The 26,763-nt window shown below is 33.9% G+C and overlaps 1 protein-coding gene across 1 annotated transcript; it reads right to left on the reverse strand.

The window, feature by feature from the left end:
• Positions 1–1,892: 1,892 nt before the first annotated feature.
• On the reverse strand, positions 1,893–2,663 carry LOC131053794 (uncharacterized). The gene is made up of 3 exons (XM_057988436.1): positions 2,474–2,663; positions 2,077–2,277; positions 1,893–1,975 (listed from the first exon to the last, which is right to left on the reverse strand). The coding sequence occupies exons 1-3, from the start codon at positions 2,624–2,626 to the stop codon at positions 1,904–1,906; spliced, it is 426 nt and encodes a 141-aa protein (XP_057844419.1). The 5' UTR covers positions 2,627–2,663; the 3' UTR covers positions 1,893–1,903.
• Between the last annotated feature and the right edge of the window lie 24,100 nt (positions 2,664–26,763).

Here is a 26,763-nt window from a genome sequence, read left to right on the forward strand (position 1 = left end):
TTCATGGTTTTTTTTAGGCACGATGTTAACCTCTTATGGGTTCCTCTTATTTGTAATTTTGTGGGTTGGTCAATGTGAGGGAGGGGGGGTTTCCTGGGTTTGTTGGTTTGTATTAGGTTGGGGTGGGTCTGTTATCATGTATTGGGTTATTCAACTAGTTTTTCATATGGGTTTTTGGTCAAGGGCTACAACCGAAGGTTTTATTTGCTTGGTTCTTTCCTATCGATATGCTCATATGAACCAGGCTATTGTAAACTTTTATATAAATATTAATAAAATTATTCAGTGGCTTTGCCACTTTTATAAAAAATAAATAAATATTACAAACACATATTTAAGGGGATGAGAAATTTCAAAATAAAAATAAATAATTAAATATGTGTCACATAATGGTTGGTACATATCTTTATAAACATATATTTTCAAATTTATAGAATATTTATAAAACCATAATCTAAACTAATTTTTTAATATCAATTTAGAAATCTTCTTTTAATTGTAATATTTTTTTTTATTTTGCATTAGGTTTAAATGTATTCAATCTTATCATAATTTAACATATTATATGAAAACATATTATACATTTGTACCATCTTATGAAAAATAGTAATTGCAAACATGCTAATACATTTTAAGTAATAATGATTTATAAAAATCACTTAATTTATTTTATGCCACCATTAAATTTAAATTTAAATTAATTATAAATTATTTAGAAATATTTGTAATAATTACAATTATAGATTATGTTATGATTACATTTATTATTAATAATTATAATTAGGATTGAAATTAGACTTATAACAAGAGTTAGTGTTAGAATAGGGGTTAGCATCAAAGGTTAGAATCGAAGTTAAACTATTTCTAAAATTAAGGTTGGAATTTTAGATTAAGGACTAATAGGATTAGGATTGTATTTAACTTTATAATTAGGTTAAGTATTAGGGCTACAGTTCGAATTAATGTTAATTTTAGAATTAGGGTTATGGTTACAATTAGAATTTGAACTAGGTTGGACATAAGACTAAAATTAAGATTAGGGTTAAGCGCTGTTAATTTAGAATTAAAGTTACAGATATGTGTGTAATATATAATTATAAGATGCTAGAGTTTGAACATATTAATTATTATTTTAAAAATTAGAATAATTATGCAATAACTATACATGTTTAATCATTAAAACACCTTCTACTTTGAATTTCAATTTGTTCATCATATACTACAATTGTGGGCACTCTCTACTACATAGTTGCAATACATATGCCTTGAAAAAATATATTATTTCAAACTATTGTGGAACCATGTCCAAATTGATATGTTATAACTCATCTATTAACTAAACATTTTTTTCACTAAAAAGGCAAGTACTCCCACTATGTGGCACTTGTTAAAATATGATATAAAAATATTGATGCAAAGATGCTTAAAGAGTTAGCTATTAAAAGTATATATTTTTTCAGTTTTTCGTTGTTTGTACAAAAAGATTCTTTCATGCTACTACAAATGTTTTCATCTTTTCTTGGACTACAACAATATACACAAAATGAGTTTACTTAAAATAAATTAGAAACTTTTAAGCAAATGCAATTGGAAAGTGTAAAGCTAGATTTAACATCTATGCCAAAATGAGAGCTTTCAAACAAGAGATGAATTTCCATAAAATTATAATCGAAAGGAAAAATTTATACTGTTTGTTGCAAGTTGTCTACTAAGACATATATACAAAATGTAGAAGCATGCACAAAACATGCAGAATATTTGACAAAATAAAAATATCATTTATCCCTTAAAATCTTTAAATTTTAAATATAAAATTATATATAAATAATTTACAACTAATTGATATAATACAATATAATAGAACTATATAATAATATTTAAAGGCTTTCCTTCTTCTTGAATATTAGATGAGAGTGGAAGCCTTTTCAATTGCATCTACTATTGTCTTGATGTTTGTAGTCACGCCTGGATTCATCTGCAGACACATATCCCTTGTAACATTATAAAAAATATGAATAATTTACTAAACAAAAATAGAACACAATTATACATGTAGAGTAGAAGGATTTTATGTACTTGTATGGTGGTGAACTGCACTATGTTGTCCCCAATTGTTGTTACATTTGATTGGAGCACATCCACTTTGCACTCCTCCAATGCAAGATGAATTTGCATTACAATCCCTCTTTTCCATTTGTCAGTAATCTTTATCACTGCATGACTACCCAATTCTTGAACTTCTATCTGTCCTGATTTCCATTGTGCTCTAGTCATTTTCTGCGAATCAAAAGAAAGAAAGAAAGAAAGATCAATTCATTAAAACTTTTGAATCATTCATTTTCTTCTTCAATATAGACAAATTTTATAATGTAAAAGGTTTGAAATTAGCCATAAAGTTCATGTTATAGGCATCTAAATGGTGCTGAGTTCAAATCTTCTATAATAAAAAAAGATTGAAATTAAAATACTCAACTGGTTCTTCAACAATATTAATATTGGGCTCACAGCCAATAATATTCAATTTTTGAAATGCATCAGAAGCTCCAGATTTTCTTAGCTTGGCAGGTGGGGGAGAAGCTTGGCGTTTGGCTTTACAAGCTTTCAACCTTTTCAGAGTTCTTTCCATTTCTACAACATAATTTATCGTTTCTGCTACAATAGATGCCTTGTCTCTCTGCAAATTCACAAAACACTTTATTTTTATTTTTGAATCTTTTTATCATGAATTCAACTAAATTACAAAAAGATCAGTATCTCTACCCTTAAACAAACTACAATTTATTAAATAAGTTTCACATACATAAAAAGAAACGAAAATGGGCAAACCCTGAGATAGTTCATAGATGCTAAAAAACAATATCAGCATCTATACCCTTAAACAAATTACAGTTAGTTAAATAAGTTTCACATACAATAAATATAAAAATGGACAAACCCTGAGATAGTTTACAGGTGTCTACAAAAATTACAAAATTATGTTGATAGTCATAATTGTACAATATGTAAGAAAAAACAAACAGCAAGTCTGATACAAATACATTTTATTTTTTCGAAATTATCTTAATTTTTTAAACAAATATGCTATCAAAAATTCATTTTCAAACCTGATAGCAAAGGAGAAGGAAACATGACTTGCCTTGATGGACTTGGGAATGAAGGAACGCAGTATTGAAAACTTCTCATTCATCTCCTCTCTTCTCTGCCTCTCTGCCAGAATGTGGTTCACCCTTTGAACATGTGTTCTACGCCCTGTTTTGGGTGGCTGCACTTCACAGGAATCCAAGATTATCTCTGAAGAAATATTTGTATTTGGTAGGGAGGGAATACCTGTTTCTTGCCTGCCTTCCTGCAAAATGTGGCTATATTCAAGCAATTCTCCTCCTCTTCCTCCTCCCATCATATGCTCTTCATTAGATCCCTGAGTTGCAGATCCAAAAAGTGTTTCAACTCTACTGTCAAAACCCAGTAAGTTGTTCACATCAACAGATCCTCCTTGGCCCTGCCATGAGAGATCCATATACTGATCTGCAGAGCCAAAATCCTGTGTGGGTACTGCTCCATTGCAGCTGTTGAGAATGTCTGCCCATCCTGAGTTTTCCATGGTGCATGTGGAAAGAGATCATTGTATGTGTTTTCCCTATATAGCCAGGGCATTCATGGTTGGCTACATGTGTTGCGCGAGGAATTGTCTAATTACTAACATTAGTTTTTGTGTTGTCCGTTATGTGTGATTAGGAGTTCTATTCAATTTGAATTCCACCTCTCTGCATTTAAATCTGAACTGCAATTTCAACTCTAGCATGTAACTGATTTTCTTTTGTTAGAAAAGGACGTAATTGCTGGTTGGAAAATTAAATTTCACGGTCTGGGAAATGTTTCTAAGATTTTACACCATACTTTTTTCCAAAAACGTTTTGATAGGCGCTTTGTTTTCTGTAAGCTGCTGTCTGTTTTGGGAATTTCTTTCAATGTTGACTTTAATAAAATGTTCCCATTCAAGCCTCTTTATCATAAATCTCCACAAATTCGATGTTATTATTATTCTGTACAAAATTCAATCATGATTCTTAGGCCCTGCCTTCCTCAATTGCTTGTGGTGCCGAATCATATTCTAGAGAAGAAATTGAAATGCTCATACGCCATCCAATGCCCAGCTAACATATCATTAGCTAATATATTAACAACATATGTCTCTATCCAAATTCAAACTGAAAATGCATTGAATTAAGGAGTTTTTGAGTTGATTCAAACTTAAGTTTAGTTACTATTTCTCAAAAGCCAAGCATAAAATTGAATGTTTTAAAAGCCTTCTCAACAACAAATCCACTTTGTTGCATATCATGTAACCAGGATATTCCATGAGAACCCACATTTCTTTGAAGCATTATTTCAGACAGTTCATGAGCCTTGTCTATACTATGGTTGTGAGGTTGTTCCTGCCCATGTATAACACTTTTAAAATTGGTTGAAACATAGCTATAAAGAAATTCATCATGCCATTGCATAAACAGGGCACATGAACTTTCTTTCTGAAAATGTGTCAAAGACATAATAGAACAGCAAATCCCTTGCTGTGAGGCCCCAAAAGGCATTGTCTGTGGGAGTAAACATTGTCAATCCAGTTAGTCTAAAACACCAGTTAGTCACAGTTAGTCACATTTGTAGCTCTGACTAAAGTGCCCACAAAATAGAATGTGAGTGCAATGCAAATTAATTTTTTTATTTTCATTTTGATGGCCCATTCTGATGAATGGAACCACTGAAATTCAAATTTTAGCTCTAAATTGCTTGTGATGGGTGCAAGGAAGATGGGTTGTATATACCATATACAAGATTATGAATTAAAAATGGTTATTAGGGTGGTGGCAGAGAGCTTGTCAATGAACTAAATGCCTGCATAGGAAGGTAAGTATGGAGTGCTCAGTGAATACAATTTATAGTGCTGTTTATTCGTGTCAACAGATTTAAAAAATTGATAATTTTGTCTTGTATATTCTGAGATCCCTTGCAGAATTCTGCAAGTTGCAACTAATGAATAGAAGTAATTTTAATATAAAATTCATTTATACAAATTCTATGTCTCATAATTGAGATTTGACTTCAGCAACCAGTTTTGTTTGGGTTCTCCTAACATGCAAATTCTTAATATAAAATTTGTTTATACAAATTTAATCTCATTATTGAGAGGTTATACATACTTCAATGAGTTCTCCGCAGTCAAATATCACACGGTACATTTTGGAAACTATTATATAGTGACCCAATCGGAGCAGGATTGCAAAGTGGGCAAGGTCCCTTTCTGCACTCACCCAAGTGTGCCTGGTTGGGGTGATTGGTTCTTCATGAAGAGCCGATTCCATTTATACAAGGATGCATGGGAGTTTCTGGACGTGGCTAAACTGGCTTCAAAACTGCATGTTAAAATTTGTGTTATTGATTTTTCAAAAAATTTCAAAAAATCAAAATCATAACTAAATCTGCTGATCACGATCAAAGATCTGTAATTTTCACAAAAATCAATAACACAAAAATTATTGATCCTTACTATACGGTTTTGAAACCAATTTAACCATGACCAAAAGTTCCTTGCCACCAAAAGCTCTGTCAGCAAATCCCTAAACTATCGAGCCTCACCCAACCCTTTGGTATCACTAGATACTTAGGCAATTGTTGCCAATGAACGGGGTCATAGAGAGAAACGGGATGGGTATTGTCCCAGAATCTGTCATTGGTGCGAGCTTCCTCGGGTATACAGCATATTGAGCCTGTGGAACGACACCCTCCTGCCAGAGACTGACTTTAAATTATACACTTGAAACTGCAGTTAAGAATATATGTACTTAAGTATAAAATTTGTTTATAAAAGTTCAATTCATCATTTAAAAAATATAATCAAACATCGTCCTTAACTTTCTTTTCTAATCAAATAGGTATTTATATTAATGAAATGTTTTTAAAATATTTTATTTATATAGCTTGAGTCTTTATATCTAATTTAATTCATTATGATAAAAAAAAGAGTGTATTCTCTGATTTTCTTTTTTATTTTAGATTTGTTTTGATAGAGTTATCTTTAGTATAATAATTATTTTACAAGTAGTTTATTTTGACATAAAAGTTGGCAAATTATCTAAACTTAATTTTATTTTTATTGCACACATTTTTAGAAACCAAATTTTATTCTCTATCCATCTATATTTTTATCCATCTCAACAAATTATGGAATCAACTTGAGTAAATTTCACAAAGTGCAAAAACGAACCCTAAACTTGCAAAACCAAATATAAATTTGACGCCTTGTCAACTCCTTGCAACCAATCCTTATGTGTAGTGTCCCTCCTAGACTTGCATTTTGATTTGCACTTTGATAGACTTATATAGACATATGGTGGATACTTAGATGGTTTTCATGACTCTAATTGCTATCTTAGATGATATCATTGATGCTAGTACTCTATGTGGATTTATATTATTTGACATGACTCATCATGTTTGGAGATTCACGTGATTGAGGATGCTAGGAATACTATATGATATATGACATTTGATGGTTCTTGTGGATGTTAGTACGTAGAACCACTTTGATGGATTTACATGATTCATGAATTCATATGTGATCATTTCTCATGTGGGGTTACATGACTTGTGATGATATGTTGGTACTAACCCTATTTCATGTTTATGACTCTATGTGATGTTTGATGATTTATTGTGTGACTGTCTTCGTGAGTAGAGACGATATCATATCACTCATTGCGAGCATGATATGTCGTCGTGATTCTCTATCACTTGTCTATTTACTATGATGAATATGTATTGTACATGTTGTGTTTAGTGTTTGATGCAGGTTGTAGGTACTAGGCATCGACTCCACTTGGCTTCACAAGTCTGAGTGTGTCTCTATCCCAATGGCAAGTTGTCGGAGATGACATAGTTTCCCTCACACACTCTAGGTCTAAGTTGTGTACCTTGTCGATTACACCACAACGTAAGTTGAGGTTAGAGTCCTGAGTTGTGTTCTTTTCCCTTTGGCGTATGATGTTTGAGTCTATGATATCCCTAATGGGTGATGTGTGATTATTTAACTATTCAATAGTTATTTTTTATTAATTAATGTTTAAGTTATTGATTTAATGTTTAATTGAAGTTTAATTATTATTTATTGTTTAGTTGATTTTACTATTGAGTTTTTATTTAACATTGATTAAAGGAGTTATATATTTATTTTACTTTATTTTATTTTAATTATTTGGTGTCTTTTGATTCCTTATTATTATAATTTATCTATGATTATTTATTTAATTAATTAATTGATATTATTTTCTATGCATTGGCATTTTATTTATGGATGAATATTATTATTCATGGATATTTATTTAATTTATGTATGTATGTAATCAATAACCGATGTACTTGTAAGTAACTATGGGTATGTGCAGTTTGTTAGGTAGTATGTGTTGTTGAACTCAAATCTTACTTCGTTGTATCTCATTTTTTACCTTATAATCAAGAAAAAAATAATTATGTGGCAGTTTATTATATTGTTATTTGTGTATAATATTTTATTATGGGATGTATAAACTATTATTTAATTATTTGTTTTTCTACCCCTCTTTGGTTAATGTGAAATATTTAATCTACCTACCATTTTATTTAATTGGTCAAATGGGGGAGGTAGGTAAATAATATATATATTTAATACCTTGCTCGAACTATGCAAAGGTTGGTATAATATATTTTTTTTGGAAACATTTTGATTGGTTGATTTTTAATATAGTTTTGGGTTTGATTTTTGGGTATTTTTATGGTTTCCTGTGCATTCACAGAGGTTGGCTTCTGGGAGAATTCGCAATTTGCTTGACGATTTGGCATTGGATTTGGATTTTGATTGAAGCTTGTTGTTTTTTGAAGATTCTTTATTGATTTTTCCTTGCCTTGCTTTGTTTCCAAGTTAAATCCGAATACTTTATTCTTAGTTTTGATCTTCAGGAAAGATTGTCTGCAAATGCTTGTTAAAGATTGTTTTGGGAAAAATTGGGAAGAGTTTTCAGTATTTAATCATTCATTTGATTGAAGGAAATGATTTGGGAAAGATAGCATTTAAATTTGTAATTCTATTTTCTTAGCAATGCTGAAAATGGGTGTTTGAATGTGGTTTTATGGCTATAATGTCCTTGTGATTGTTTATGCAATGGTTATTATGTTGTGTTGGTTTGTACTGCTCTTGTAAACCCTATTTTAGGTCTTCATAGAGTTTGGAGTCCATATGTTATGATCAGCATTTGTATGGTTGTCTCTGCGACATATTTTGGTTCATGTATTTGCGGGTTGAAGGCATATTATTGGTTTAATGGTCTTGTTGATCTCATGTAAACCCTATTCTATATTTGAGAGGGTCTCTTACAAGTTATGAGTCAGTTTCAGACCCTGGTTGTGCCTCATCCCAAATCTAGGTATGTTTAATTGCATTATTTTCCCATTTTGCAAATGTTGTTACCAAGTTACAAATGTGCTAAAACAAAAGTGCCACTCTGGGAGTCAAAAGCACCAGAGCAGAACAAAAGCACTAAAACAATGTCATCTCACATTTATGGATGGGGTTTTGACCTTTCAGGTTGACTTTTTTTGTTGATTTTGGACTCTAGAGGCTAGGGTTTGTTGTATTGATGATTTTTGGGCATTGATCCATGCTTTTGAGGTGTGTTTGAATCATATTTTGGCTCTGGAGCAAGTATTTTTGCACTTGTCTATTGAGGTTTGAAATGTTTCTCTAGTAAGATGTGTGCATGTGTTGTTGTTGAGGATAAGTATATGCAGCTCTGACGAGAGGTTATGTTGTACCTCGCTATTGAGGACTATGTGGTATCATTGGATTCATACTATTTCCCTATTTATGTGTTTATATCACTTTGGAGGCTCTTTTTATTGTTGCATTATGATGCATTGAGCTTATGACATGATCTTGTTATATGGCTTTGTATGTATGTGTATAAATTGTCCTTTATGAATTAGTTTTATATCAGACTTGTGATGATTTTATTGGATGCCTTTCATGTTGAGTCTCATGTTGTTGTAAGATGCATCTGTTGGCATTTGACTAAACTGGTAAAGACTATTGGTGATATGATTGATTGGTGAATGTGATGAAGAGATTGAGATTCATGTTTGATGACTATGTCTTATGTTGTCATTGATGGCAACAATATTTTTGTAGTCATCTAAGTCTTGGAAGCCAACCAGTAAGGTATAACCGGTACATAATACAGTTTAACAAAGAACCGGTAATTTGGACTTCAACCGATAAACAGAGACATAGTTGCATTCCAGCAATTGGTACACCCGTGATTCATGAAGAGTTGGATGATGTAGTTTTAAAGAAATGATGGAGACAGGTATTTGGAGCTATGTTCATGACTGTATTGGTAGATTCAACCAAACAAGCGAGATTTGATGTACAGAGCAGGCTATCTGGAAGAACATTTAACCGGTAGTGATAAAGTCACTATGATCAGTAAACCGACATAGGTTTTGTCTTGTTTTTTATTTCTTATGTCGGTGGCTGACATAAGTAGGGTGTGTAATGTAAGAATGTCTAGATTCATTGAACCTAGGAAATTGTTCCAAGGTTGTAGCCGACTAATAGATGTTTATAAAAAGTGTGATGAGGTATCAAGTTGGTGTGTGTATGAAGAGTGTGAGATCATTGGCGAAGGATGTGAATTTGATTGTGCGGTGTTTAGTGAAGCTCTGTATTGATGTGTTGTTGAAGTTTTGAGGATGTGAAGCAAATCTCACTAAACACAGAGGTGTTACATGAAGATCATTTGACTGTTGTTTTCCTAACAGTTTGCAGCAGTAAAATCCCCTAACCGAATAGGTCCTAATAAGCCTTAATTTGTAAATCCCCTAACGGGGTAGCTCTATATTAGAGTCTTAAATCCTCTTGCAAGGTTGATCTTAACAGGTCAAAGCTCCTAACATGGCTTTTCATATTAAATCCCTTAACTGGGTGTGCTCCTAACAGGGCATATTTGTAAGACTTTAACCAGTCAAGATTTCTATTCTGCAGATAGTGAATCTTGTGGGTATTAACTCCCACCGTGGTTTTTCCCTTTTGGGTTTCCACGTATAAATCTCTTGTGTTATGTGGAATTTGTTTTATTGGGCATTAGCTTATGTGGTGATATTCCTCCTATTCTTGTTAAGCTTTAAGTTGTTTAAGTTGGTGATCAGATTCATATTGTTTTTACTTGCACTAATTCACCCCCCCCCCCCCCCACCTCTCAGTGCCTTATAAGTTTATCAATTGGTATCAGAGAAAACTTCTTTGAGGCTTAACTTCTTGAGAAGGATTCCTAAGGCAGACATGGGGGATATGAGTTATAGAGAGATGTCTAATAAACTTGCAGAAATTGAGAAAGCCCTAGAAACATTGAGAGGCAAGTGTAAAGCTTCACTTGCTAAGAGAAGAGAGCTAACTGAACAACTGTTGGAGGTTTTAAAGAGCAGTTTTTCTGATGAAGCAAACATAGGTGCATTGGTTGATGAAGTGGAGAAACTGAATGATGAGAAGGCTAACTTGAGGAGAGAGATAGATGCCCTAACCATCTATATGAGTTAGGAACTTGAAGCAAGGAGGGCAGCAAAAGACAAGATCAAAGAGAAAGAACATGATATCTTTAAGTTAAATCAGGAAAATGACACTCTATACACATGGGTTAACTCACAATATTGGTTCCCACTTTTTGACCAACTTTGACACCTAGATGAACATTTTGAAAAAAACCTTCACTTTCTGACACCTATAAATTTTAAACCGTTAAGAATTTGAATATGATGTAGACTAGTGATTTTTAACATCTTGTTTGTAGATATTAAATATGCTTTTTAAAATTTTTAAAAAAAAATTCCATCTCCCTCAAAAAGTAGTTTTTTTACAGCAAATAGATTTTTTTAAGAGTGATGTGCATCCTGAAATGCATAACCTTTTTTCTATAAATGATAAAAAAAAAATTTAAAAAAATTGAATATTGGTTTGTAACATCAATAACCAGGGCATGCAGTTGGTTTGATAGTGAAATGTTGAATATTTTATATTTTATTAAGTTTTGAAGTCCGACTAATTATAATTTAGATATAGGTGTACGTTTGAACACATAACTTTTTCTATATATATCAAAATTAAATTTTATCTTCTTTGTTAGAAAGAAGACATCAATACCTAGTGCATAAATATTTTTCAAAAAAAATTTGAATTAATTTACTATTTTTACCAATGCACTGAACAAAGAAGTTCATGTTCGGTGAAAAACCTACATTCATAAGAAATAAAATAACAATATATTAATGAAATTAAATATATTAAAAATTATACTATCTGGAAAGCTTATAATAAGGAATAAATGCTTTAAAAAGTAAAACTTCTAAATGAATTCATTTGACCCCCCAAAAGCTAATATAAATTTTTTTTTTTCTCAGCATTTGATAGATGTAGAGGAGACTCCATTGCAAGTATGATTTAGAAGTAGAAATGATCTATCCAATAAATTTTGATCTAAGAGCCTTTGATCTAACTCTCTTAAATTAATTACTTCAAATGGGACCTCTTAAAGGTTAAATTATTATATTTTCTTAAAAATATATGATTTTAGCAAAAATCAGAATGTACCAAAAAGTGGGAACCAGAAAGAAGAAAAAGAATAAATAAAGGCAAAATTGGATATGGCAATGTCTCTTAGAGAGATTCTTATAAAAAGGAATGAAGACCTTACACAAGAACTTGTTGATGCTAATGAGAAGCTTGCAAAGTTTAACAAAATTTCTACCACACTTGGTGAACAGATCCAATCTCAAAGGATGAAAGGTGATACAACTATATTGGGATACAATACATTTGAGAAAGGTGAGCCTTCTGATACAAAGGACAACATGGAAGAAGGTACATCTGCACCTAAAATTCAAAAATCCACCGGTAAGAAACCTTACAAAACTGTATGTTTCAAATGTCATAAGCCAGGACATACTGCTAATGTTTGTAGAAGAAGATTTTATGTTATTATTGGTTATAGACCTAATACATATCAAGGATATAAGCCTAGAACCTTTAATGGTTATTGTTACACTTGCAACATGCATGGACATAGAGTTGTTGAGTATAGGTATGGAGCAAATAATCTGGCACCTCAAATGAGTTAGAGGTCTATTGGTGGTTGGAAAAGAACCTTTAATGACCGAAGAAGTCCTAATTGGCAGAGACCCTATGCTAACCGGTCTAGCCCTTATGAGATGAAAAAGAGGATGAATGTGGTTTTCACAATCTGTCATAACTATAGTCATGTAGCTATGAGCTACAGAAGAAGGACTAGTAGAGGCAATGCTAGATCTTGGAGAGCATCTGGCATGGCTTGTTATCATTGTCATAAACTGGGACATATTGCAGACTTTTTCAGAGCTAAGGTGAATCAACCTATTGACCAAAAAGGGAAGATGAAAGTTGATGTGGAGGAGACCAGAGCTGAAATGAATAGAATCTTGAAAAAGAAGGATGATGAGAAAGCTGAAGACAAACCATCAAAAGATCCTAATTCTTCACCTAGTGTGGAGAACCCTTCACTAACAAACTAAGTTGTTAAAAAACTTAGGGGGAGATTAATGTAAGATCTATTTTAGAACCCCCTGAAGGACCATAAGGTATGTTAAATTTGCACACTTTGATGTATTATGATATTAAGAAGTGATTTTATGATCAAACTGGTAGATTTGATGTGTTATGAGAATCGGTAGTGTGTTAAAAGATATTTTAGGGTTTTACCGGTAATGACATTTAATGTGGTAGATAATGGGGAAATAAAAAGAACTTTTTGAATATCATTTGTCACTTTGCATTCCTGAGAACACTTGGAGAGAGACTAGAGCAAAGTAGAGCTTGTGTTTGCAACATCTAGCCTGTTTGACAGATATTTGAAGTGATTTGGTGTGATTTACAATCGACAATCGGTGAGAAAGCTTTGTCGGTGTTTGGATCCCTAGTGCAGAAGCAGTAAAAGGTATTTATCCAAAAATCTTGTTATCTGCTTATCTTTTTGACTCATTGAAGATGTACACCCCACATCTAGTTGATGTTACCGATAGACTCCATCTTAAATTTAAGAGGCACCCATTTAAGTCTGAGGAAATTGATCCCGCCGAAGCTCTATCTGGAGTTCCTTATGGTGCCTTACATGTTGAAGATGTTAGATCTTTCTATCATTACAAACTAGAGGATCTTGGTATGGCTACTATTTTTTATCAATATAGAGCATTGTGTGATAAGAATGGTATTTTGAAGGAACAGTTCAAAAGGGTTACCAAGAAAGGGTTTCATCATGCCCTTAACACCATTAATGATTTTGATGATTTTAATGATGCACTTGTGAGATATGTTCTTAGCTCAGAATTCATGATCAGTTTATGTGGCTTGACCAACCACATAAAATTTCTAAGGAAGCTATTCATGCAGTCACCATATTTTGTGCCACCAGTGAGGTTCCTGTAATCAAATCCATTCCTAAGAATAATGTAGAAAATTTAACAGGATCTAAATGGGATGGAAGAGCAATGACGCAATAACCAAAGTTTATAAATTGTTGTGTTTGCCTTTAGAGTGCTCAATTGCATTTGCTTGAAAGTCCCACAATCATGAAATTCCTAAAGATCTCTTTGAGGCATTATGTCAAAGAGTTCACGTGTCTTGACTATTATAACATATAAATTTGCATATATGTCTACTAGATTATTTCCAAATATAATATTTGACAAAAATATTCTTTTCATTATGCTTTCATGGATGTCCATTCATGTTCCAAATATCCCCATTTGTGAAGCAGTCACCGGTTAGGAGGGACCTCAAAGAGATCAATCCAGTCCAGTCAGCAAGAGTAAACACAATGGAAATGCAAATATATGATGGAGACAATGCAAAACAAATTGTTTTATTTTATGAAAATGGATTACAACCAACTAGTAACAACCGGGTTACAGAAATCAGCTCACAGGCCTGCTAAACATGCTCAAAGTACAGAATAGGTCACAATCGAGACCTTCAAACTTAAGATCTATCTTCTACGCTCAGTCTAACTGCTTGATTGTTCGATCATTACATTATAAAGCTTAATTACAATGATTTATACAATCCAAGGGATCCGGTTGGCCCAAAAAGGGATCAAACCCCGAAGAATAAGACCTAACGTGTGAAACTAACAAGGTCAGCCTCTGCCAAGATATTCCTCCGAAAAATCCAAAGGATGAAGTGTAGATCATGGGAAAATGTCGACCAAACGCCAAGAAAAATTGGAATCAACGCGCAGGGATCCGCAAGCTATGGAAGGGGTCTAGTAGATCACAATGCAAATAGGTCCAGGCAACCGGTAATAGGAAATTGTCAACCGGTAACAAGAAACTGTCATGGAAACCAATAGAAATAACTTGCCGGAAAAAGATCCAAATGCTTTTTGGTTTGGGAATAAGGAAGATGATCAAGTCTTCAAGGATAATCCAACTCCACAGGATCCAATGAGCCAAATCCGACACACACAGAAAGAAATATTGAGCTCTAAATAGAAAGAACAACTTAAAGGAAAATAGTTTTGGTTGATGCAAGATTGTTATGAACCAAGGATGCTCCTGCATCAAACATCCGGGGTTATTGAAAAAGTGAGTCTCTCACTTTACTGAGGTCTGAGGAAAACCAAGGTGGTCTACCTCTGCCTGAGAAATCCAAGATGAATCTTCAACTGGTTTGTCCTTCCACTTCACAAGATACTTCCTATACTAACTGCTCTGGGTACTTCGCCCAATCATACTATCCAAAATGTCTCCAATCTTACCTGGTTCCTTCTGGGGCAACTGTTTCTCCAAGTCTAGAATACTGTCCTCACTGAATTATGGTTCATGATACTCATGAAGATCTATAATGTTAAATACAAGTGAAATACTCATACTATCTGGTAACTCCACTTCATATGCAATCCCAGAACTGAACTTCCTCAAAATCCTACAAGGTCCAAACTTTTCATCTACAATTTGTTATAAGTTCCAATCGGGAATCTTTCTTTCATTAGATATACCATCACTTCATCACCAACTTCAAATTCCTTATGTATCCTCTTCTCATTTGCCTTCTCCTTATACTTTTTGTTCATGTCCTCCAAATGCTGCTTAACCTGAATACGCAAGGCTGCCATGTGATCTCCAAAGTCTTTTGCTTCTTAACTTCTCTGGTCTTCACTGCTAATATCTCTTGATTATAATATACTTCTAGGATCCACTCTGGTAACAATCTCAAAAGGTGTTCTTCTGGTACTCCTGTTTACTAAATTATTGTAGGCAAAATCTGCTTGTGCAAGAATCAAATCCCAACTTCCGGTTTTATCTCCAACTAAACATCTCAACAAATTTCCCAAGCTTCAATTAACTACTTTTGTCTGTCCATCAGTTTGTGGATGAAAACTAGAACTGAACTTCAAATTTGTCTTCATCTTCTTCAAAAGTGTTCTCCAAAAATAGCCACCAAACTTAGTGTCTCTGTGTGAAACTATTCTCTTAGGTAATCCATGCAATCTCACTACTTCCTTGAAAAATAGGTCTGCTACATGTAATGCATTTGATATCTTCTTACAAGGTATGAAATGAGTCATCTTTGAGAATCTATCCATGACCACAAATATAGAATCATTCCCTCTCGATGTTTTAGGCAATCCAAGTATGAAAACCATGCTTATATCCTCCCAAGGCCTTACCGATACTATCAAAGGTCTATATAATCCCACATTCTGACTACTACCCTTTGCAACTTGACAAACTCTACAACTTTGCACATATCTCTTAACATCCTTATGAATCTAAGGCCAAAAGTACTGCTCAATCACCAATGCTACTGTTTTTCCAATACCAAAATGTCAAGCTAATCCTCCACTGTGTTTCTCCTTTATCAGATTCTCCCTCATAGAACTCTTAGGTATGCACAACTGAACTCCTCTGAATAACATCCCATCCTAAATGAAGTAATCCAACCACTTGCTTATATCTACCATAACCAATTCTCTACATGTTTTCCAAGGTTCTGCAAAATTCGGGTCATCATCATACAAGGTCTTCAATTCTTCAAATCCTAATAATGTCACTCTCATCTCTATCAGCAAATTCCTTCTCCTACTCAATGCATCAGCAACTTTAGATTTCCCACTTCTATGCTTCAACACAAAGGTGTAACTCTGTAAAAATTCTACCCATTTGATATGTCTCTGATTCAACTTACTATGACTGTTCAAATACTACAAATCTTGATGATCTTTATACAACACAAACTCCTTAGGCAACAGGTAATGTCTCCACTTCTTCAAGGCTTGAACTATGGCATAAAACTCCTGATCATACATGGAATATCTCCTCTAAGCATCATTCAATTTCTCACTGAAATAAGCTACTATTCTCCCTTCCTGACTCAAGACTGCTCCTATTATTGTTCCACTTGCATCACAATCCACTTGAAATACTTTATTGAAATTTGGTAAAGCTAACACAGGCTACTCGATTACTTTCTGCTACAATGGTTCTAAACTTTTGTTTGCTCTGATGGTCCACTTGAATTCCTTACGAGCTCCCCTCATGGTCTCAGTCATAGGGTTACAAACTAAACTTAAATTTCTAATGAACTTTCGGTAGAAACTAGCCAATCCATGAAGTGATCTTACCTCTCCAATGCTTTCCAGTGTAGGCCACTCAACAATTTCTTTTACTTTCTTAGGGTCCATCTTCAAACCATCCTCAGATATCACAAATCCCAAATAGACTAACTCATCCTTAATGAAAGTACACTTCTTAATATTTATCAACAACTTTTATTCTCTCAACCTCTGCAAAACTTGTCTCAAATGCAAAAAATGCCCCTCTTTTGTTTTACTAAAAATCAAAATGTCATCAAAATATACAATAACAAACTTACCCAAGAATTTTTTCAATATCTCATTCATCAGCCTCATGAAAGTACTCGGTGCATTAGTTAACCCAAAAGGCATCACCAACCATTCATAAAGTCCTTCATTTGTCTTGAATGTTGTCTTCCACTCATCTCCCTCTCTAATCCCGATTTGATGATATCCACTCTTCAAATCTATCTTTTTAAAGTATTTGGCTCCACTCAAATAGTCCATTATGTCATCCATCCTAGGTAAAGGAAACCGGTATTTCACTGTAATCTTGTTTATTGTTTTGGAGTCGATACATATTCTCCATTCTCCATTCTTCTTAGGTGTTGATATTGTTGGTATTGAAAAAGGGCTCAGACTTTCCCTGATCAAACCTTTCTTCAACAACTCCTACACTTGTCTATTCAGTTCTTCATTCCCTATCAATGTCATATGGTGTGCAACTTTGTTAGGCAAACTAGCTCTGGGAACCAGGTCCATGCAATGACTGATACTTCTCACAGGTGGTAATCCATCAGGTACATTATCTAAAATGATGTCTTTATATTTTGTCAACAAATCTTTTATCTCTTATGGTTGTTCATCTTCATGCTTTTGATTCTCAATCTTCCTAGGAATTAAGACAAAACATGCATTCTCATGTCTCAATCCATCCAGGAATTTCCTTCCATCTACCGAACAGATTCTAGCATTCATACAGACTTCATTCTTCAAAGGTTCCTCCAAGGGCAACAAGGTTTGCTTCATCCCATTGGCTACAATAGTTTATGTATTCTTCCTCCCATCATGTACTGCCTGTCTATCAAACTACCAAGGTCTACCCAACAAAAGATTACAAATATCCATAGGCATAATATCACACAAGACTTCATCATGATAATTCCTAATTTTCAATTTCACCAAATATTGCTCACTTACTAACAACTTATGTTCATTCTGAATCCATGCTATCTAATAAGGCTTAGGGTGTTTCAATCTCTCCAAAATCAACTTATTCACCATCTCTTCTGAAATAAGATTATCTAAACTACCACTATCAATAACAACTTTACAACACTTACGGATACCTTACATTTGGTCTTGAACAAATTCTTCCTCTACAAGGGCTCTTCATCTCTTCCGGTATGACACAAAGCTCTCCTCATCATCAACAGTTCTCCATCTTCCGGTTTATTATCTGATCCAATGGGGTTTTCTTCCACCATTGTTTCTCTTAGGTATCCTCTATCTTCTTACACTCGAAAGCACGATGTCCTTCTCCTCCATACTTAAATCAAGTTCCTCTAAATGTTCTCTTGTCTTGTCTTCCACAATTCTCATTCCGATAGCCATCTGGTTCTCTCCTCCAATAGAAATTTCTATCATCTTTCTAGTATGAATTACCTTCTTTGTTCACTTCCTTATCCTTGTTTTGATCTATATAGGTTCCTCTACCTCCGGTATATCCTCTTCCTCCTTGAAATCTTCCTCTGATAAACCTTCCACCTCTGCCTCTCTATCTCTGCTCATTTCTTTCGTTTAGCTTCTCTTCTACCTTTAGGGCATACTGGTAAGCCTCTTCAACACTCTAATTTAATCAAACTAAGTTCATCTTGTATAGACACTCGCAATCCATTCAAATATCTTGCAACTTGTTCAACTTCATCATCAACATGTCTAGATCTGATATTCAACTTGTAAAATGCTTCGGTGTATTCCTTCACACTAGATTCTTTCTGTCTCAAATTCAGCAACTTCCGAAACAGATTCACTTCATAATCAGCTGGCATAAATTTTGATTTCAACTTAGCAATCATCTGATCCCATGTCTTGATCTTCTCTTTACCTCTTCTCTATCTATCAACTTGCAAATGCTCCCACCAAAGAGATGCATGACCTTTCAACCGGGTACAAACATATTTCACCTTCCTTTCTTCTATAGTGTTTTCAAAATCAAAATATTTCTCCATCTCCAAGATCCAATCCATCAATTCATCTGAATCCAACTTTCCATCATATTTCGATGGGGTAAAATGAGGTTTAGTATTCGCTCTACTCAAAACCCTCAAAAACCTTTCCTCATCTGGATCAACCGCCAGTGGGTTTACTTGTTCTATCAGGGCTTCTTCTCCTTCATCTTCACTTACATCTTTGATGTGTCGGCATCTTCTCTGGGTTGTCTTCATGGCTTCCAACCAGGTTGCTATCCCTCGCAACATTTCCATCACAACATGGTCTGCATTTCCACGTGCTCCACCATTCCTAGTTCCTCTTTGAGTTATCATTTATGCCAGTCCTCTGCAACTGCAAGTTGGATCCATAGTCTACTAGCCTTCAACAAAAATCTCAAGACACGCAACCTCCAGAATAAAAACTCGCTCTGATACCACTTGAAGCAGTCATCGGTTAGGATGGACCTCAAAGAGATCAATCTAGACCGGTCAGCAAGAGTAAACACAACAGAAACACAAATATATGATGGAGGCAATGCAGAACAGATTTTTTATTTCATGAAAATGGATTACAACCAACCAGTAACAACCGGGTTATAGAAACTGGCTCACAAGACTGCTAAACTTGCTCAAAGTACATAATATGTCACAACTGGGACCTTCAATCTTAAGATCTATCTTCTACGCTCAGTCTAACTGCTTGATTGTTCGATCATTACATTCTAATGCTCAATTACAATGATTTATACGATCCAAGGGATCCGATCGCCCCAAAAAGGGATCAAAACCCGAAGAACAAGACCTAACATGTGAAACTAACAAGGTTGGCCTCCGCCAAGAGATTCCTCTGGAAAAATCCAAAGGATGAAGTGTAGATCATGGGAAAAGCTCAACCACATGCCATGAAACATCGGAATCAACGCTTAGGGCTCTGCAAGCTACGAAAGGGGTCTGATAGATCACGATGCAAATAGGTGCAAGCAACCGGTAACAAGAAATTGTCATGGAAACCAATAGCGATAACTTGCCGGAAGAAGATCCAAATGCTTTGCGTTTTGGGAATAAGGAATATGATCAAGTCTTCAAGTAGAATCCAACTCCATAGGATCCGGTGAGCCAAATCCGGGACACACAGAAAGAAATGCTAAACTACAAACAAAAAGGAAAATAGAAAGGAAAATATTTTTGGTTGATGTATAATTGCTATGAACCGGGGATGCTCTTGCATCAATTTGTCATGCTTTCATGGGTGTCCATTTATGTTCCAAAGCTCCCCATTTGTCACAGGCAAGGAGGATGTCGGAAAAGGTTGTGGAAGTTGGCTTTACACCTACTACTATGCTTCAACATCTTGTATACATGTCTACTTGAGTAGCTCGGCTCTAGTATTTGATAAAATCCTTCCATGCTTTACCTATAATATATGACAAAAATCCATCTTCCACTATGCTTTGATGGATGTCTATAATGTGTCCCAAATCTCCCATTTTAGATAGGTAGAGAGGATACTGACAAAGACTGTGAAATGTGGCTTTATACTTGCCAATTATATTTTCTTGAAAATTTCAACAACTTTTTTAATAATTCAATTTTGTTAACATCCTGCAATTATGGAATTCCATGAGATGATACTAGTTTGAGGCATTATGTCAAATAACTCACTTTCCTTGACTATTCTTCCATATTTTGAATGTATAGATATCAGGGCATTTTCAACTATAACATCTGAAGAAGAAAAAATCATCTTTTCATTATGCTTTGATGGATGTCCATTTTGTGTTCCAAAGCTCCCAATTTGGCACAAACAAGGTGGATGCTAGCAAAGGTTGTGAGATTTGTTTTTACACTTTCTATGCTTCCACATTTTGCATGTGTGTCTACTTGAACAGTCCAGCCACAATATTTCACAAAAAAATTATATCCTTTACCTATAATATGTGACAAAAATCTCCTTTCCACTATGCTTTGATGGATGTTTGTTCCCTATTCCAAAGCTCCCATTTTAGATTAGCTAGGGAGGATTCTAGAAGAGGTTGTGGAAAGTGATTTTATACCTACCAATAACACTTAATTGAAAACTTCACCAGCATTTTTAATAAATCAATCTTGTGCATATCCTACAATCATGAAATTCTATGAAATGACATCTCAATCAGGCATTCTTCAAACTATTCACGTGTCTTGTCTATTGTTCCATATTTTGGATACATGTGTACTAGAGCATTTCCAGTGATAATATCTGACAAAATCCTCTTTCCATTATGCTAAATGATGTATGTCCTTGTCCTCTTCCAAGTTCGCATTTAGCATAGGAAGGGAGGATGTTGGCAAAAGTTGTGGAATCTAGCTTTACCCCTACTATGCTTCCACATTTTGCATACACGTCTACCTAGGCAGTTAAACCACAACATTTGACAAAGCTCTTCCATCTTTTACCTACTATAAATATCAAAAAATGCCCCTTCCATTATGCTTTGATGGATGTTCATCCCCTATTCCAATGCTCCCATTTTGGCACAAGTAGGGAGGATGTTGGCACATGTTGTGAAATGTGGCTTCACACCTTCCAATTGCATTTACTTGAAATTTTTAAATAATTTTATGAATTAACTACACTCATAGAATTCCATAAGATGACATTTGAGGCATTTTGTCAAACTATTCATATGCCATGCATATCCTTCCATATTTTGTATACATGTCTACTAGAGAAATTTCAGCTATAATATCTTACAATAATCCTCTTTCCATTATGCTTTGATGGATGTCCATAACCTGTTCCAAAGCTCCCATTTTGGCATAGTTAGGGAGATGCCGACAGAGGTTGTGGAATTTGGATTTACACCTGTCAATTACTTTTGACATAAATCTCATTCCATGAGATGACATCTCTGAGTCATTGTGATAACAGTTAATTATTTCATTTTCTTTATCTATGTGTTTATGTATATCCAGGTAGTTAGACGCGCCTTGTCTATGCTACCACATTTTGCCAGATTTTGCACACCTCTGCATGGGTTGTTAACATGCTTTGTCTATACTTCCACATTTTGTGCATTTTATATCCTTCCTCATTTTGGAAGCATGTCTACCTGAGCAGTTACAACCATAATATTTACCTATAATGTATACAAAAAACCTTTCCATTATGCTTTGTTGGATGTCTATACCCTATTCCAACGTTCCAATTTTGGGACAAGTAGTAAGCATACAGATAAAGTTGCATTTTCTTCAAAGCTTCGACATTATTCTTAATAAATCCATTTTCTGCATATACTGCAATCATGGAATTCCATCAAATGACATCTCTTTGAGACATTATGTTTATCCATCCTTCCTCATTTTGCATACCAGTCTACCAGAGCATTTCCAACTAAAATATCTAACAAAAAATCCTCTTTTCATTATGTTTGGAGGGATGTCTGCCATGTTCCAAAGCTCCCATTTTGGCCTAGGCAGAAGAGGATGCAGGAAAAGAATGTAGAATTTAACTTTACACCCACAATTGCATTTTCTTAGAGTTCCTGCAATCATTGCAGACCATGAGACCACATTTCTTTAGGGTATATTTTAAAACATCCAAATGCATCGTTTGTTCTTTTACAATTTGCATATATGTCCACCAAGGTAGTCGCACCCACAACATCTCACAAATGTCTTTAATTTGTATGCTTTGATGGATTTCCGTGCGTTGTTCCAAAGCTTCCATTTTGGCATAGGTAGGGAGGATGTTGGCAAGGTTTTGGAATTTGGTTTTGCACCTACCAATTGCATTTGCTTGATAATATTCCCAGACATTCATTCTATTTTTTTTTAAAGTTAAATCAATAGGTGCAAGACAATAAAAGGAAAAAATGTCAAAAGATTTAAAAAACCTTGTAAAAATTAAATTTGAAAGATGAATAACATACTACCTGAAATGCATGTTTATGGCTCAAATTCCTGTAATTTTTTCTACACAAACAGATGGAGAATATTTGTCTAGGGTTTTCCATAACTCTTCGCTGCACTCAAACCCTATGCTATATTTTACTAGCATGTTTTGGTCATCTTATATTTGGCATCCAGAATATGACTACATTTGGGGGGCTAAGTTACCAGAAACGAGAAATGAGAAACGCAACGGCAATGACAACGTGATGAGAAACAAAATATTTAAAGGTTGTGTATAAGAAACGTGTATATATATATATAAAATCAAATCTAAATTAATGATAAAAACTAAATATAATCAAATTTACCTTGATATTCTGAAAAACTAGTGGAAGATAAACATAAATTATTTGAAGATATTGCATTGCATGAACTGTAGATATTTATATTTGGAGATAAATATTGCATTGCATGAATCCTAGATATTTCTATTAAAGTTATATTTTAAGATATTGCATTGCATGAATCCTAGATATTTCTATTGAGATATTTTGCATGAGGCTATATAATTAATGTTAGTTAAAGTTATATATTTAATGTAACTAACATGACTTAGAAAACTATAATTTGTATCTACTGGTTAATCCAAAGTTAGGCCATGAAACATGCAATTTCACATGCCAAAAAAAATCAATCTGTCAATATTAAATCAATAAAAAAACAATTACTTTACTGTCAAATCTGTAAAAAACAATTACTTTACTGTCAAATCTGTTAAAAATAATTACTTTACTGCACTTATAATAAATGGTACTTAATAAAGTGAAAGAGCATTATTTTAAGTGGTAAAGATCTCATTAAGTTTGACAAGGTGGAGACAAATAAAAAACAATCCAAAACACCTAGAGGAAACGACCGTTAGAAACGAGAAACCTGTTTCTCGCTTTGAAACCCGAAACGATGGGAGACTGTTGGGTTTCTGGCAACTAAGGTGGGGGGTTTACTGAATAGCTTATGTATTTCATCGTGGTGAGGTTACACCATTCTGATCAAGTGGCAAGGTTACGCACAGAACACTTCGTTTTCAACCTGTAGCGATAAATGATAATGGGCGACTAGATTATCTTCTAGTTTGTTGATAAACATATCGATCTAGTCAATGCAGAGTACCATGTCAGTATGATGAATCTGCACAAGGTTTTCCAATGGCTTAAATCATACATATTATTGTTTGACTTTTAGGATTAAAAGTGTTAAACATTTAGAATTGACTGACATTTTTTGTTATTTCATCATAACATCAATCCTTGACAAGCCTTTTTTTTTGTTTTCATTCGCACAAAATTTGAATGATATATAACATGAGCCTTAATTTATGTAACTCATTCCATTAACTTAATTAGATTGTATAGATATAAATGCTAATAATACATTATCAAATTGAATAGTTATTTTAATAAAGATCTTAGGTTAAATATGAGAATATTATATTAAGATGGAGATGCACTAAAAGATAACCAAGACATGAAGAGTGTGTTCAATAGAGCTTTGAGACACATCTGAAATATTAATAAATTGAAATATATATATATATATATATCATTAAGATAGGAAATGCAATACTTTATTCAATAGAGAACTCAAACATCCACAACTACCCCATGTCTCCATGTCGTTGCTTAAGTGTATTTTTTTATTTTATTTAAGCAACTAGAGTGTTTCGTATAATTTTCAAGGGGCTGAAAATGCTTATTGAAAAAAATGACACATGGCTCCACAAATTATTTTCTCTTTTTTATTTGCCTCCTGAATTTTCTCCAAATCTTATCTACACAACTTATTATTAATAATTTCATCTAAAAATGCTATTCAAAATAACTGCAAAATTCAATAATCATGGGGTCACCATCTCCACCAATTATTGCTAAAAAAATTGAGCAATGGTTGCTAACTAAAACAAGCTATGCAATTGCATGGGGACCCACCCTTAGAACACAAATCATAACCAAAATTCCAACACAAATTATAACTACCATTTTCATTAAATTCATTTATAACCCTTATTGTTTCACTTATAATAAAACTATAATGCAAATTGTAGCCACCTTTCCCATTGAATGCATTTGGAACTTGGGTCATAACCGAAATTCCAACACAAATTGTAGCCACCATTCCCATTGCCAAATTATCTTCTAGACATTGTCATCTAAACATCACACTTTGGAAATTATGAATTGCATTGAAGGTGCTATACATGTGTGGAAGAAAACACTTCATTCTTAAAAATAGTGCAAGGGACAACACATCCATCTCCAAGTCTTCCTAAGGCAAGATGGAAGACTTGTTGGAGATTTTGAGAGGAGAAAGTCTCCTATTAACCTTGAAGCTCAAGTTTCTTGTTTGTTGCAGACCATTTTTGGATAAGAACAAGATACAAGGATGTCAAAGTTGGAGGCAGTAAAAGTTTAGTTGAGATGCTTGTATTCAAACTTATTCCAAGAATTCAATGATTTACAATATGTAAAATGATCTAGATTATGTATATTGTATCAAAGAAATAGTGAATAAAGATATTGTCATATTTTCTCATAGATGTAATTTTTAATGGTGAGCCACGTACAAATCATTATATTATGTGTCTATTTCTGATTATTTTGATTTTTAACTTTGTTGAATTTTATTATTTTATCTATTCTTTAAACTCAACAATAACATCTTAGTAAAAATTTGAATATTAAAAAAGAGTGATTAGATTTGCAATTACTATTGTCTTAATATATACTCTACATGGTGAAAAATGATGATTATAAACTATTGCAAAACCATAAAAGATCCAACCATAAACAAACCCTAGTTCTACACTAAAGCATTCACCATACACCAATGAAGAAACCTAAGAACATGAAAATCAACAAATAAGATAATAATACCATTCACATGCTGAGTAGGGTTTGATCTCCATTGTTTCCTATCTCCATTGATCTTGTTTAATATGATTTCTCTTAAATTTTGTATTGTGCACAATGATGATATGATGAATCAATAAGGATATTGTCAACTACTGAGAGGGGGGGTGAATAAGTAGATAGAAACAAACTAAACTTTCACCAAACTCAAACCCAACTCATAAATCAATCATTGAACTAACCGGTTTAAACATTATACCATAAACTGCAACTTCACTATCAAGTTTACTGGTTAACTAGAATACCAATATAACTGTATCAAATCTAAAACCCACATACCAATTAACCAAAATATCAAACCACTTTACTAATATCGGTTATAGCACATTTTAGATCACTTATAGTCATCTAAACATATCTAAGTGGCTTTACCAGTTGAACATATTAACCATATCAAAACATAACCACAAAATCATTCACCACTTGACACAATGATTTTTGACGTGGAAACCTATTGTGACATATTCACACATTGCCCCATTGCAAATGGGGACCCCTACCTTTTTCTTTTTAGGGTTAGTTTTCTTGGTCTTCTAGGTTCTTGTCTATTGACCTTTTTCATTTGAAGGGTCGCCATGGGACTCATTAGGGTAGCAGGCTCTGCTTGAGTCAGATGGATCTCCTCAAGAGGTCAAGTCAATTGGGTGATTAGGGGTAATTTAGATCATTCCTAGGGTGTTTTTCGTGTACTATCTGGTGGCACTTCAAGTTGCTAAATCAAACCTTGGTTGAATGCATAATGTCCTCCTAGGTCCCGTCCCTTACTCAAGGGCAGAGCGAATTCGCCTTGAGAAGTCTGGAATGTCATTTGATCCTCAAATGTCCTAAAATTTGGCTAAGTCTGGAATGTCATCCTAATCCTCAAATGTCTAGAAATTTGGCTAAGTCTGGAATGTCATCCTGGTCCTGAAATTTGACTAAGTCTGGAAAATTGAAGAATCCTCCAAAAACTAGATTTTGCATTATAACTCCTGGAAGTCCGAAACCACTCTCAAACATCCTGACAGTATATATGGAATATAACTTAAA

Source organism: Cryptomeria japonica, chromosome 10, assembly GCF_030272615.1.
Source record: "Cryptomeria japonica chromosome 10, Sugi_1.0, whole genome shotgun sequence".
Classification (NCBI taxonomy): Eukaryota; Viridiplantae; Streptophyta; class Pinopsida; order Cupressales; family Cupressaceae; genus Cryptomeria; species Cryptomeria japonica.